The following is a 15,528-nucleotide window of genomic DNA, read 5'->3' as shown; positions in this document are numbered from 1 at the left end:
TGATATTGTTCAGCCTTGTGTTCCATCTGCTCATTGCGACCGTCTGCTGATTAACGTCATCTCTGCATTCCACGTCGTGAACAGAAATTACGACGACAGCGTGCCTTTTCAGGCCTTGGTCCTGTCACTTGAAATATCCGCAATGCTGAAAGAAAATCTCAGTTCAAATCTGGCCTCAAAAACACATCGATGTGTACTAATCACTTTTCACGGATGTTTAAGTGTTGGTGCGTGATGTGGAGTGGTATGGCGTGTGTGCTTGTGCGTGTGTGTGTTGTCATTGACACAGTCCATTTTTCTTGCCTGTAAGTCTTGGTTATAGTGCCCGATGTTATTGATTTTTGCAACCAACATCTTTATCTCCGGCATTGTTAAAATCTTACACGGGGACAGCACGATTTGTGACCCTGACATATGAACCTTCTGGGAAGGCGGGAGGACAAACAGGAAGCCAGGGAGCGGACGGCACTGAAAGCGATGGGGGAAAGAAGAAAAAAACAACATGGAAGTGAGACGTAAGAGAAGACTGCGGACAGTTTTCGTGGTTGTTGCTTTTCTTGGTGGAATCACTTGAGTCGTGTGAAGGACTCGTGCCCGTTGATATCCACACTGCTTCCACAAACGTGGGAGTAACAGGTTCCGTGAGGGGCTGAGTGTAGAGGATATATCATGTGTTTGTGTGTGTGTGTGTGTGTGTGTGCGCGCGCGCGCACATGCATACACACGACATCTGCAGGACTGTCAGGTGACTTTTCTTGGAGAGTTTAAGATATTTTCCTTCACACAAGCACTGCACTCACATCCTCCGATCCTTTCCTCTGTATGTGTGCAATATATGTGCACTGCATACATACCACCATCTTTTCATCTTTCTTTGTGTGTGTTCCGAAGTATACGCATGGTTGCTAGCACATGATTGTTGCTGAGCATGTGTGTGGATTGAAGTGCACGTGCATGTCTAAGCTGACATGTCCAAGCAATTCTGCAGATTTCAAATGACATACATGTGTCCCAATGATACCAGCCACTGTCAGCTAACAAGCTCTGATACCAATCATTCAGAGAGCAAAATCTGCGGCATGAGTACATAAAAACTCACTTTATTTATTTCTCCTTTTCAGCTGCACATTACAAAGGCATTAGTGCAATAAAAGGCTGTCATGGAACTCAATTCTGATGGAAAATTAGCACAAAAAATACACGGTCAAAGCAACGCCATATGGAATACAGGAAAAATGAAAGGAACTCTTGCATCCAAACCGTTTACACAATACACGCAGGCGTGAGGTAAGGTTTCACCGCAATGTACATGGAACAAGAGGGTTTGTGTTTATCTTTTATTTATTTCTTTTTTCATACATGCTGAAACATTCTGTCACTGCAACCCTTGGGGAAGAAAAGGGTTTGCAATCTATTGTAACATTTTTTAAAATATTGAAAATAATAAATAACAATAATAACAATGAATAACTAGATAATGGTGACCATACCGGTGTAATTCAGATTGGCTATTCATTAACTCTAAATTTGTTCAAACCTTTCCCATTCTCTAGATGTTGTGATCATATCATCACATCATAATGACAAAACAAGGAAGTGTGCAGCACATGAATGACCGTCACCACAACAGTCACTGGTATTTTGACTGGCTGATTCCATTACCACATCATGTCCAGTCAGACATGGCAAAGGCTTCACATTTGGCAGGTTATAACAAATTTAACAATACAGCATTGTCTAAAATCACATGAAAAAAAAACAACAACCAACCAGTGAACACTACTTTTTAAAATCCAATCACACGCACAATGTGCACAACACACACACACATACTCACACACATGCATGCATACAAGCAGACACAAAGAAATTGTTTTTACTTTTATTTGATTTTGTGTTATACAAAGCACTGTCTTTATTTGTGCCATAAAAAGTGTTCATTTTATTAAGTGTTTAATGCATCCCAAACTTAGCTGTCGTGCATGTGCATGAGCACACATGAAGTCAAGTGCAATCAACACTATTCACATATCACCCTTGCATCACAACACGGTAAACAGCTAAAATAGTGTGTTCACAATGAATCCAGACTGTGTCTGTTCCATTCAGTCTGTAGAACCAGTTACTGTCTTTCCATGACAATGGTGCACTGACACTGGAGGTGAACTTGAAACTCAGTTCTCTGAGTAAAAAGAAAAACCCAATGTCTTGACAAAAAAAGGAAGAAAAGAATGAGATAACAACTGTTTTGTGGAAGTTCTTTCAAAGGAGATCATCTGTCTGAAAGACCAATAAATGTAATAATAATAACAACAATAACAATAATAATACAAAATTCAGCACTGTAAATGTAAAATATAGCACTAAATCTTGAGCAGAGAGGAATCTAGTGTTTTCACATGCATGCAGAACTCATTCAGAGAGATGACAGACATAACCACTGCTTGCTTCAGTTACAGTATTTTAGGTTACTATGGTCAGCGCAAGTCAAATTTAACCACATTGTAAAAGACAACAGGCACTTGAATTCTTTCATTCTTTTGAACTAATGAAACTACCTACCCATTAATATGTTGGGTTGTTGTTGTTTTTTTACACTATTACAGACATGATTTTTTTTTTTCTTTTCTTTTTTTTTTGGGGGGGGGGGGGCAAGAATCATTGTAATAAAAAATTAGAACAAGTGAATGTCATCACATTAAAAAAAAAACAACAACCGAAAAACAAAAATCACAAACCAAAACAAAGATAGAGAAAAAGCAGAAACAGTAATTAATGTAGTCTGTCCAGACACACAAAGAAAGGAGTAAAAGATGACATGACATCAACCCCATACAAACAGGATACACTCCCTTGTCATAAAGAATGTGATACATGAGAAAGCCTGTGTAATTTGTCTCAAGACTCCCTAGAGAGAGAGGGGAGGGGGGAGGGGGGGGGGAGAGAGGGGGAGAGAGAGAGAGGAGGGGGGGAGAGAGGGTGGGGGAGAGAGAGGGGGAGAGAGGTGGGGAGGAGAGAGAGGGTGGGGGAGAGAGAGAGAGAGAGAGAGAGAGAGAGAGAGGAGAGAGAAAGTCTGTTATCCCGTTTCTTTTCTTCATTTTATATTTCTGCAAACATTACTATGTTGAAAGTTTGTCACATGGTCAGTTTCATTCAGACTTGGGTTGTTAGTTTCAAAATAACTTATGAGTTGCAATTTGACTGTGCCAAACACACAAATGCCCCTCATACTTGGATTTTTCATGATTTTTTTTTTAAACGCAGGAAGCACCTCATAGACCAAAACTTGCAGTACACAACACACACTATATAATCCATATCCCCAAAGTTAATCTGTAATAAAATATGTACACAGAAATAATTTGAAAAAAAAAGACATTACACATTAAAAAAAAAATCCAGGTCTGAGGAGTGCCTAAAATTTAATCTGATGATCAGCCACAGAAATTCCCTATGTCACTTCACATACACAAGCAGACTGTAGCAAACAAAACCATAGCACTGCATGCACACATAATACTGATAAGATATAAATGTGTGTGTGTGTGTGTGTGTGTGTGTGTGTGTGTGTGTGTGTGTGTGTGTGTTATGACAAATCTTTATGTAAAACTTTCTTCTTTTCCTGAACTGGCCTCTTTGTGATCAGCTGGGTAATACATAACATGATTTGATACTTCCTATCAAATTCATGATTGTTCTTGTACTGTAAATGTTCCAAAATAAAATAGTTATAAGACCAAACATTCAAAGTCACATTCAAATCAAACATACATCATGCTGAGAGATAACAACTTCAGTCACACACTAAGGGTCAACAACAAACCACAGACATCGCCTAAAACCTCTAACACTTTTGCTGCAGGACTCCCATACTTGAAGCCCAAGACTCTTTACTCCTAGCACCCCTGACACAACAGAGTATGGCTGCCTAAATGATTGAGTGGTGGAGTAAAAAAACGGTCACATACCTAAAAGCCTTCCAGTAGATCTAGACAATGTAACACAGGAGCAGCAGCAGCAGCAGCCCACAAAGAAAGAAAAAAGACGACTCCCAACATCATAGACACTGTTCTTTCCCATTCCCACCTTCCCCTCCCCCTCCTCACACACACAAACACACAACAAGGCTCCTCACTCCTCCCTGCCTTTCTCCTGATACCAGTTTACAGCTTTGGCATTTCTTGCCTTCATCAACGATCCACCTTTTTTTAACATATAAATTTGATATCCTCATCTTTCAATCTACAAACAAGAATAGAGTGGAAGACTACTCAAAACAGAAAGTTATCGTATGTCTGACGTGTGTCTGACTTTTCCGTCTGAATCCAACACCAACAGTGCAACTGTAACTGCATATCACATGAGTAGAAGCACTAACATCTCAAAAAACACAGGACAATACAATCAATGAAAATGGCACATGAAAATGTCATTCACAGTCAATAACACAATCCAGCACATAATAAAACAAAACATTAAAAAATAATAACTCTGTTAAGTAGAAAACAATAACCATACTACAGCTTAACACAGTCATGGAAAATGACAATCTCATTCTAACAAGAAAAACATTATAATCTTACTCCAAACAAAAAACTCAGGACATTTCACACAGAATATACACTGATCTTACTCCAACCTATCACAGAATCAGGACAAATTTTGTTCCAGCCTCATATGAGGAACATCTATTACCTCTATTGCTTCATGAATAAGAAATAAAATAAATCACCATACCCGCATACATACAATACAGGAAATGTGGCATTCATACACAGACGTATCTACAACCACATGCACGCACACAAACATACATTGCACATCCATTATCGAAGTGAAAAGACATTAAAGAAAAGTCACAAGCACACACATTACATATCTGATATAACTCAGAGTGAAAAGACAAACTTTAAAAGAATCCACTCTATACACCATTCACCAAACCCTACGGTGTACCCTCATCCATAACTGTGTGAATCCACTCAGTCCTCTACTCAACACTGTGGACAAGCAATGAACACATCTCTCAGTCCTGCCCCTCCGACAGGGAGAAAGCACTGCTGCTGCTTGGAATAGCCACACGGTGGCGCTGCTGTCTGACCTTGGCCTGGTGTCGCAGGGCCACGTTCAGCCGTGCCGCCATTCGCTTCCACAGCCATTCCGGACACAGCATCGACAGCCAGCGCTGCACGCAGACCACCAGCTTTGATAAGCATGTCACAGTCCACACATGTTGGTCAGTCACTGTCGGTTGTGGCCAGTCATGATCATTAAAAACACCCCTTCATTTCTCACAAACCTTACCATGCATTTCCTGACTGTTAATGGACTACAAAAACTGAGTCATGAACATGCACACATGTTGTGAGACAGGCTGACATACAATTCTCCATTCATCCATGCACCCTTCACTTCCTCTATTCTCTATACTTGTCTTCAGTATTTCAATATGAGAATGTGTTGTGATTGCCTATTCTCCCCTAGTTTGCTGAACCCAAAATGGTATGTTAAATGGTGGTATGCTGAATTGTCTTCACAAACATAACTGAAACTGTGTTTCATCTACTAAACAAATGTATGAGTGTATGTTATTCTTTCTTTTTATGCTGTCAATATCAATGTTTTCAATTATTTACTTATTCATTGATCCATTTCTTTCTTTTTTTTCATTTCTATTTCCTATTTACTCATTTATTTACTCACTTATTATCTAATTAGTTTGCTAGTTATCTATTTGATAATCTATTTACTTATTTATCTAATTATTTTTTTATTCTTTTTTTTTTATTGTTTCCATTGTTTGTCTGTCTGCTTGAATTTTCTACTTAAAAACACACCTTGTAATGATAATGTCCAACTGTACATAACTGATTGTAAAAATGGTTTCATATGGAAAGAAAAGAACCCTCTTTACAATCAGGGCGTGACAACAACAAAAATCATGACTGACCAGCACAGTATGTGGCAGGTATCCCGTGGTGTGTGAGGAGAACCCCAGCGTCCTGACAGCGCTGTGGGCGAAGGTTGCAGCAGAGGGGATGAAGAGGCTAGTCTTGGAGAGTGTCTCGCTGTAGCGCGTCATGCGGGTGGACACGTAGAATGGCACCAGGCACTGCACCACGATGCCCTCCTCCTTGTACTCAAACTCCAGCGCCCGGGAAAAGTAGTCCAGGTAAGCCTGAGCAACACCACATCAATGAGAGTCTTGACTCAACCACCGTGATTTTCATTTTGAGAAGATTCACTGGAGAACAAACAGCAGTCCTTATCTTTCAAATGTAACTACAGTCCTTACTTTACATACATAACTGCAATCCTTACTTTACCAATGTAACTGTATCCCGTCCTTACTTTACAACTGTTATTGCAATCCTTACTTTACCAATGTAACTGTGTCCAGTCCTTACTTTACATACATAACTGCAATCCTTACTTTACCAATGTAACTGCGTCCAGTCCTTACTTTACATACATAACTGCAATCCTTACTTTACCAATGTAACTGTGTCCAGTCCTTACTTTACATACATAACTGCAATCCTTACTTTACCAATGTAACTGCGTCCAGTCCTTACTTTACATACATAACTGCAATCCTTACTTTACCAATGTAACTGCGTCCAGTCCTTACTTTACATACATAACTGCAATCCTTACTTTACCAATGTAACTGTGTCCAGTCCTTACTTTACATACATAACTGCAATCCTTACTTTACCAATGTAACTGTGTCCAGTCCTTACTTTACATACATAACTGCAATCCTTACTTTACCAATGTAACTGCGTCCAGTCCTTACTTTACATACATAACTGCAATCCTTACTTTACCAATGTAACTGCGTCCAGTCCTTACTTTACATACATAACTGCAATCCTTACTTTACCAATGTAACTGTGTCCAGTCCTTACTTTACATACATAACTGCAATCCTTACTTTACCAATGTAACTGTGTCCAGTCCTTACTTTACATACATAACTGCAATCCTTACTTTACCAATGTAACTGTTTCCAGTCCTTACTTTACACATGTAACTGCAGTCATTGCTTCCTTTATAAATGTCTCATATTTCAATTGACATTTCCGAAGAATGTTTCTTTAAATCCCCACAGAATTAAAACATACTATTCATAAACCACAAGTGAAAAAATGGTGGTTAACTCCCTCTCTCTCTCTCTCACACACACACACACACACATAAAGCAGAGGAGTAACGGCACAAGGAGGAGAGCCATCAACATACCTTAGTGGCAGCATAGACAGTGACTTGAGGTGTGACGTGTACACATGCCCCTGAAGACATGTTGACCACTGCTCCTCTGTGTCTGAAACACACACAATATACCTGTGACATGTACGCATTACAGATTTATATTGACACTCAATTCATATCTAACTCACACACATCCACACACTTTTATCACTTGAAGTGATACACTATTATTACTTGAAGTGGAAAGACATAAAAATGAAGACAACACACACACACACACACGCACACATCTAATAATGCTTTTAATGAAAAGCGTAAAATCAATCATCATCAACAACAAAAGCAACATACACACATACAAACACACACACACAAATACATCTATTACCTTTTCACCATCTGAGGCAAAATCATGTGTGTCATCTGAAAACAAAACACAATTTCATATATACTTCTGTCATAATTCTTATTTGTAAAAGCACACTCTCACAAAAATACTTTTTGCATAAAGAAATCACACCCTAATGTTCTCCATCATATAATCATATTTTCCTTAAAATAGAATTCAATTTTTAAGATAAAAGCAAACAAAAGGACAAATGAAAAAAAAACAAAAAAACCCCACTGCAATTCATTGTACTTTGTATTCAGAACTAAAAACTAAGTGACTTATTCTTTTTAATCACACAACTAAAATTTTCAACTTGTAAGAAACTAGTAAGGAAACAACATAATATTTTTGGAAAACAGAAGTCTAATGACACAACACACCTAATTCCTTTCTAAATTCAATTCAATTCAATTCAATTCAAAATACTTTATTATCTGCTTCAACCAAAAACAGAAAATTTTCTTTAGGCTCACTTAAAATAAAATGCCCGTCAGCAAAAAAAAAACAACAACAAAAACTGACACACCCTTCACTTATCACCATGCACACATCAATTATTATGTAAAAAGAAAAACATGTGGGTAAGATACTATTACATTCAGAGTGTAACAACTGTGTGTGTGTTGCGTGTGTGCCCGTGTGCGTGCATGCATCGTTTTGTGTGTGCGCACACGCGCGCACGCGCATGTGTGCCTGCGTGTTGAGCGCATGTGTACATTATAAAAAGAGAATATTCAGTAAGATAATAATAACATTTAAAAAGACAAATGCTCATCAACAGACAAAACCGAAAAAACGAATGAGCAACTGGCACACCCTTCCTTGATCACAGCATACATATTAACTATCATGTTAAAAGAAAACATTTAGATAAGAAAACAAAAATTACATTTTAAGATAAAGTGAAACATTTCAATGATATAATAAGAAAATATTCAGTAAGATAATTAAAACATTTAAGAACATGAAATCACAGTTGAAGGGTCAACCGCCACCAAGACTAAAAGCATGTAAAACTCCTTTCACGCCCCTCTAGATCAGCCATTTCCTTCCACATTATGTTAGAGTGTTGAAAATACACATCACTGCTCAAACCAGAGAGCCGCATTGTATTGTACAACTTTTTTGTCACAACAAATTTCTCAAAATTCAGGCTCTGCCCAGGGAGACTGCATCACCACAGCTCAGCTCCATCCTTTTCTTTCTCCTTCTGCTTGCAAAGTGTATTTGTTTTACCATCAAACAGATTTTTCTTCAGAATTTTGCCTTGGCCAACCGTTTTGGTGCCACACATTCTACCATATGCACTAAGTGCATGCTGCAAATGGGACCTTGGTTTATCATCTTATCTGAATGACTAATAATACTCATCATACTAATCGTTGCTAGAATTAAACTTAGAGACAACATCATTTCAACAGGGCAAGAAAACTTACCAAGGTTGCTGCCGCCACATTGACATGAATCAGCTGCCAGAGTTTCTGTAAACAGATAATAAAACATCCTTGAGGAAACTTTTCGTCTTTTGCTTTTTAGAGTAGGTTTCACATACATGAATGTGTATCTAAGTGTATGCATGTCCTTTTAGATTGTGTGTGTGTTTGTGTTTGTGTTTGTGTGTGTGTGTGTGTGTGTGTGTGAGGATGAACAATACGATATAATACATCTTTAATAGTCCGACTGGAATTTATGTGGGTTTGTATGATTGTGTGAATATCTCAGTTGACTCTGCAGATGTTTCTATGTCTGTAAGTGAAGCAGTGGCCTTGTGAAAGAGCACCTAAGTATGAAGCAAGTTTGTTTCCTGCAAAGGGATATTTTACTACCCCCTCCACAGTGTGTCTCTGTGTGTTTCAGTTTCAGTTTCTCAATGAGGCGTCACTGTGTTCAGACAAATCTATATACATTACACGACGTCTGCTGGGCAGATTCCTGACCAGCAACATTTCCCAACACGCTTAGTCAGGCCTTGAGTGCATGCATGTATATTTGTGAACCTATCAGAGTGGATTTCTTTTACAGAATTTGGCCTGAGGACAGCACTCTCGTTGCCATGGTTTTTTTCAGCACGCCAAGTGCTTGCTGCGCATGGGATTTCGGTATCGTCTCATCTGAATGACAAGACGCTCGGTTCAATTTTCCAGTCAAACTTGGGAGAAAGGGCGAGAGCAAGATTCGAACCCAGACCCTCACAGACTCTTTATTGGCAGATGACTGATGAGCATCTTAACCATTCTGCCATGAATAAATAACAAGTGTGTCTGTGTGTGTGTGTGTGTGTGAGAGAGAGAGAGAGAGAAAGAAACCAGTCCTGCATTCCATCTATACAGATGTGTGTGTGTGTGTGTGTGTGTGTGTGTGTGTGTGTGTGTGAGAGAGAGAGAGAGAGAAAGAAACCAGTCCTGCATTCCATCTATACAGATGTGTGTGTGTGTGTGTGTGTGTGTGTGTGTGTGTGTGTGTGTGTGTGTGTGTGTGTGTGGATGTGTGAGACATAGAGACAGAGAGAAAGAAACCAGTCCTGCATTCCATCTATACAGATGTGTGTGTGTGTGTGTGTGTGTGTGTGTGTGTGTGTGTGTGTGTGTGAGACATAGAGACAGAGAGAAAGAAACCAGTCCTGCATTCCATCTATACTGATTTGTGTGTTGTGTTGTGTTGTGTTGTGTGTGTGTGTGTGTGTGTGTGTGTGTGTGTGTGTGTGTGTGTGTGTGTGTGTGTGTGTGTGTGTGTGTGATTCCCTACCTATGTGTGTGAGACAGAGAGAGCAATAAACCAGTCCTGCATTCCATCTAAAAAAATCTTCTGTGGCTGATGTACATGGATTGTACAAAACAATGTATTTGACTATGTGTCTGACATTATATACATCGTTCATGTGTCCATTTTTTGGTGTGATGTGGTTCCAAGACACAATTCAGTGTGTTTAAAGAATGTCTTCAACTTTGCACACAAGTTCACAATTAAGTGTTTGGACATAAGGTGATAGATGGCACAAAGGAGGGATGTGTATGTGTGAATTGATGAATGTGAATGCCTAGGTGTGTTTGTGTGTGTGTGGGGGGGGCGGGCGGGGGGGGCATGATAATGATAAGAAATACACAAATAATATTCCAAGATATTCAAAGTCATGTTATTTTCATACACATGTATAATATTCTAAGATATTCAATGTTCACATTATTTTCATAGTCATATATTTATGCATACCTTTTCTGGTACATCCAGAAACATCTGTGGGTAATCGTACATAACACCCACATTGTTAACTGCACAAAGAACACTTAGAGCATTTATGACTCATTCAACAGACGCTTAACACTGATTCAAGTTCACTGATTCAATACATCATGAAAAACAGGTCCTCAAGTCTGCACAAGTGAATGTGAAAAACACATCTTTTCGAAACAGACTATTACTACTGACCAACAAATTCTAACACTCGGTGGAGCTGTAAAAAGGATGTAACACACATGAAGAAAAGTACATATATATATGCACACACACACACATACGCACACACACACACACACAATATGACAATATATTCAAAACTTAACAGAAGTTAGCAAACTGGCTCCATCTGCACTGCACTGACAGTAATGTGTTAGCATAGTAACATTTTTACCTAGCAACTTCACACTGACCAACAAATCCCCAAAATACTGTCCTGTAAGTAAGATTAACATAGTTCTCCATCTATTTTCAATATCAAAATTGTGGTATACACCAATAAGGAAAAAAAAAAATTAAACAAATTAAAAAACATGTAATTTGCTGAATGTTTTAATAAACAAACAGAGAAAAAAGAAGAACATAAAAACTGCAATATCTTTGTTTAATAAATCAAGTATCCCAAAATATTAGAATGGTACAACTGAAGTCGTATACTGAATGATCTAGGTATACAAATTCTACAATCCAAATTGTCACCTTCTTCACTGCGTTAGTAAAGCAGTAAATCAAATCAAATCGAATGTTGCCGATAGCTCAGCCCACCACAAAGGTCCACAGTAGGGCTGATCCCCTGTCAGTTCTTAAAACCAGTCAACGAACACAAAATACAAGTCTTGCCTTGAATGCTCAACATGTTTTCTACAATTTTATTCAGATGAATCTTTTTCTCTATTATTTACCTAAAATGCCAATCTCCTTGCCGGCCAGTCCTGTCCAGATGGTATCGTACAGTCCTTCCTTCACCTCCAGAGAGAAATCAACAGAAATGTACTCCACCTGCACTGAATACTCCTCTTCTGCCAACACAATCAATCATTCATCAACAATGGTATTGAAAATTCTGAAAGCTGTACTGCTATATCCATGGAATAAACTCTGTGTATATGTGTGAGAGAGAGAGAAAGAAAAGAGAGTGAGAGCGAGAGAGAGACAGACAGACAGACAGAGGAAATGAAACAAACAAAACTTCATTACACTAGGGCAGTGAGAAAAGTATGTATATGCTTTTTTTTCCCACCCAGCCCTAGAGATATTGTTTGAAAATGATAATAATGATATATATATAAAAAAAGGGGGGGGGGTGTACTGGAGGGAAGTGTGGGGGGTGGGGGGGAATGGGGGAGGGGAGGGGGGAAAATGTGAATAAGAATTGTAAACTAAAAAAAAACAAAAAACAAAATGGAACACTCAACAAAAAACTTCTTCCTTCTTCTTCGTTCATGGGCTGCAACTCCCATGTTCACTCATACATGTATGTACACGAGTGGGTTTTTACATGTATGACTGTTTTTACACTGCCATGTAGGCAGCCATACTCCGTTTCCAGGGGCTGTGCATGCTGGGTATGTTTTGTTTCCATAACCCATCACATGCTGACATGGATTACAGGATCTTTAACGTGCGTATTTCATCTTCTGCTTATGTATAGTATACACACGAAGTATGGCAAACAAAGACACCCTCTCTCTCTTTCTCCGTCCTCCTTCCCTTGCCCTCTCCCCCCTCCCCATCTTCTCTCCCTCACCATCTCCTTCCTCTCTAACTCTTAACAATATATACATGCGCATGTGGGGACATGCTATGTTAAATGAATCACAATGAGGCGGAAAACAGAAGGGGGGTTGGGCGAAAGACACATGGTGTTCACTGACAACAGATAAAAAGAGATAGACTCTATCAGGCCACAGCCCTGAGTGAAGGGAGTACATGTAAACACAGTACAAGTACAACTCAACAAAAATATATAAACAAATAAGCAGTAAATGATTAATATAGACAACAAAGCCTATTCTAGAAAGAGAGAAGGAGAGAGAAAGTGTACTTGCAAAAGAGTATGTGTGTATGTGTATTTGCATGCTTGTGTCTGTGTATCGCTGTGAGGGGTGGGGAGTGCAGATAGGAAAGGGGGAGACATATCATCTGTGTGCTTGTGTCTGTTGGTGTATGTACATGTTTGTACAAGTGCATGCATAACGTGTGTGTGTGTGTGGTGTGTGGTGTGTGTGTGTGTGGTGTGTGTCTCTGTGTGTGTCTGTTTGTGTGGAAGGGTTGGGGACAGGTGGGATGGAGAGGGGAATGATGGATGGATGTGTGCAAATAGGCAGATGCTTTACAATGCATAAGTAGATGTGGTACAGTGTATAAAGAGTGAATCAACAATGTGGACTCCTGTCAGTACATTTAAAAAGAGAGACATCAGTGGTTCAGCTATTTAATCAAACTGAGAAAACAAATCGCTGAGGGCTTTGGGCACTGACCTATTTCTTGAGCAGCTTTGATCAGCTTTTTCTCCTCTTTACTTAGCAGGACAATGTTCATTCCCCGGCGAGCCAGCTCCATAGCATAGGCTTTGCCAATGCCATCGCTTCCTCCTGTTACCACTGAAAACACCATATAATAAATTGTATACTTTAAATACAAACATCATATTGGATATAAAAAGAAAAAAACCCCAATGTTATTCATTGATGATGATTCTGTCCAGTCATTTTAATGTTGATGTGATAAATCATGACATAAACTAATCTCATCTCATTTTCAAACTCAGAATCTTCTCAGCCTGACCAAGTATTAACTGAGAATCTTCAGGAGAAGAAATAGTTCACATTTGGTTTGTGCACATTTTTTAATGCAACTTGCAAGTCAAACAGAAACATATGAAAGATACAGATTATGAACTCAGCGTTTGCTCAACTCTTTTTAGATAGACCTACATCCTCCGAGGTTTCATATTTGATAATTCATGTGGCATCAATCTTTCTAGAGTCTGTAAACTTTGTGTATGGTTTACAATTTGTATATATATAATTTTATTTTAAAATGTGAAAATAAAAAACCAGAAGACATCTTTCAAGTGCTGGTTGTTTTTGGTTTGTTTGTTTTTTTTGGTTTTTTTTTTGGTTGTTGTTTTTTGCATGAGACATGATGATGTGTGTCCAAAAAAGAGCTACTGCAGCATTTTTTTTGTTTGTTGTTATATGACATCCTGAATAGGGAAGTGCAGACTATGAAACCTGCCTCCACAGGTAAGGTGGCTCAGAGGTCAAGGTCCATTGGTTCTTGTATAAGATGTGGACCAGGATTTAAATTTTACTCCTCACTCTCTCAGACCTTGAGTGGCGGTACTAATAATTCGGATGAGATGATAAACCAAGGTCCCATGTACAACATGCACTCAGCATGGATGTTTTATTTTAAATGGCAACAATAAGGGTTGTCCCTGGCAAATTCCCAATAATTTTTATAAATTTGTTTCTTCCAACTGTAGAGCGCTGTATTGTTTCAAGCTGACAGCTACTGCCTGTGTCCTACTTAAGTGTGTTGCTGTATCAGACTGATGGCAACTGGCTGTCAGCAACAAGCTGGGCTTAGCGTTAATGTACCCTTTAATTTTTAGACATCAACGCTTTTTTCCAGATATATGCACATTATCAGTTTATGAGTAAGTGCGTGCGTTTGAAAGTATTGACAGTGTGTGTTGTGTTGTAATGTGATGAGTTGTTTTGTGTGTGCTTTTCGTCTTACAGCAAACGTTGCAGCAGGCTAAAAAACAAAAACATAATGTATTCTCAAACAATGGCCTGTTAACCAGGACCAACCCACCTGCCCAAGCCCCGAATTTCTGACGCAAGTCTGTTTCCTCCGCCATCCCACTGTAAACATGCACATACGCAGCATTAGCTGCACTGCTAAGCACAAGGAGCGACTTTCCGGCTACATAGCAAACGCCGATAAGAGCAAATGTGTCCCGAACATGAGAGAAAACTTTAGACATTTCTCGGAAGAGAAGTTCAAAGCTGTCTACGGCCGCCATTGCGGCGTCTTATGCACCAAAAGTGTTTTTTTATTGTATTTAAATAACGATCTGAAACAGCGGAGTGATGTCCCTTGAACTGAAGCAGAGAACAAGTATCAAACAATCAAGAGCATCCTGAGTACTTCATCACTGTTTTCAGGATCAGTTCGGGTGCATTCGGTCAGACATATGTATTTTTTTTTCATGTTCGGCCGACCCCGATGAATGGTGTGAATCTGGCGAAATTTCTTTATTCACAATGCATCTGATGACACATCGAGGGGTATTTCCGCTGACTGACGTCTGCACATGAATTTTCTCTGTATATATATACATCCATCTGATGAAACCTTTATGTTCTGTTTCGCTACCAAAAAATACAATTGATCTAAGTAGATGCGCGCGCGTGTGACTAGGTGTGTGTGTGTGTGTGTGTGTGTAAATCAGAATCAGAATCAATTTTAATGTCAATTAAACCTGAACAAGGTTTATAAGACACGCATGCAAAGTTACATGAAACCACGCACAAAAAAGCAAAACAAAAATAGATAAATATTGAACAAGACATTGAATCACTCTTGCACGCTATGGCGTTTTTGACAGCAGTTACTGACAAATTTCCCAAACAGTCCCACAAGTTTGTCTTCCAGTATTAGCTGACTGGGTTTAA

General features: G+C 39.0%; 1 protein-coding gene across 1 annotated transcript; it reads right to left on the bottom strand.

Moving 5' to 3' along the window:
- Positions 1-1,086: 1,086 nt before the first annotated feature.
- On the bottom strand, positions 1,087-14,888 carry LOC143301104 (inactive hydroxysteroid dehydrogenase-like protein 1). The gene is made up of 9 exons (XM_076615156.1): positions 14,666-14,888; positions 13,321-13,443; positions 11,743-11,859; positions 10,817-10,875; positions 9,043-9,087; positions 7,604-7,638; positions 7,246-7,327; positions 5,951-6,178; positions 1,087-5,185 (listed from the first exon to the last, which is right to left on the bottom strand). The coding sequence occupies exons 1-9, from the start codon at positions 14,874-14,876 to the stop codon at positions 5,027-5,029; spliced, it is 1,059 nt and encodes a 352-aa protein (XP_076471271.1). The 5' UTR covers positions 14,877-14,888; the 3' UTR covers positions 1,087-5,026.
- Between the last annotated feature and the right edge of the window lie 640 nt (positions 14,889-15,528).

Source organism: Babylonia areolata, chromosome 27, assembly GCF_041734735.1.
Source record: "Babylonia areolata isolate BAREFJ2019XMU chromosome 27, ASM4173473v1, whole genome shotgun sequence".
NCBI lineage: Eukaryota > Metazoa > Mollusca > Gastropoda > Neogastropoda > Buccinidae > Babylonia > Babylonia areolata.
The sequence above is the reverse complement of the archived record's forward strand: the minus strand, read 5'-3'. Positions and strand labels throughout refer to the sequence as shown.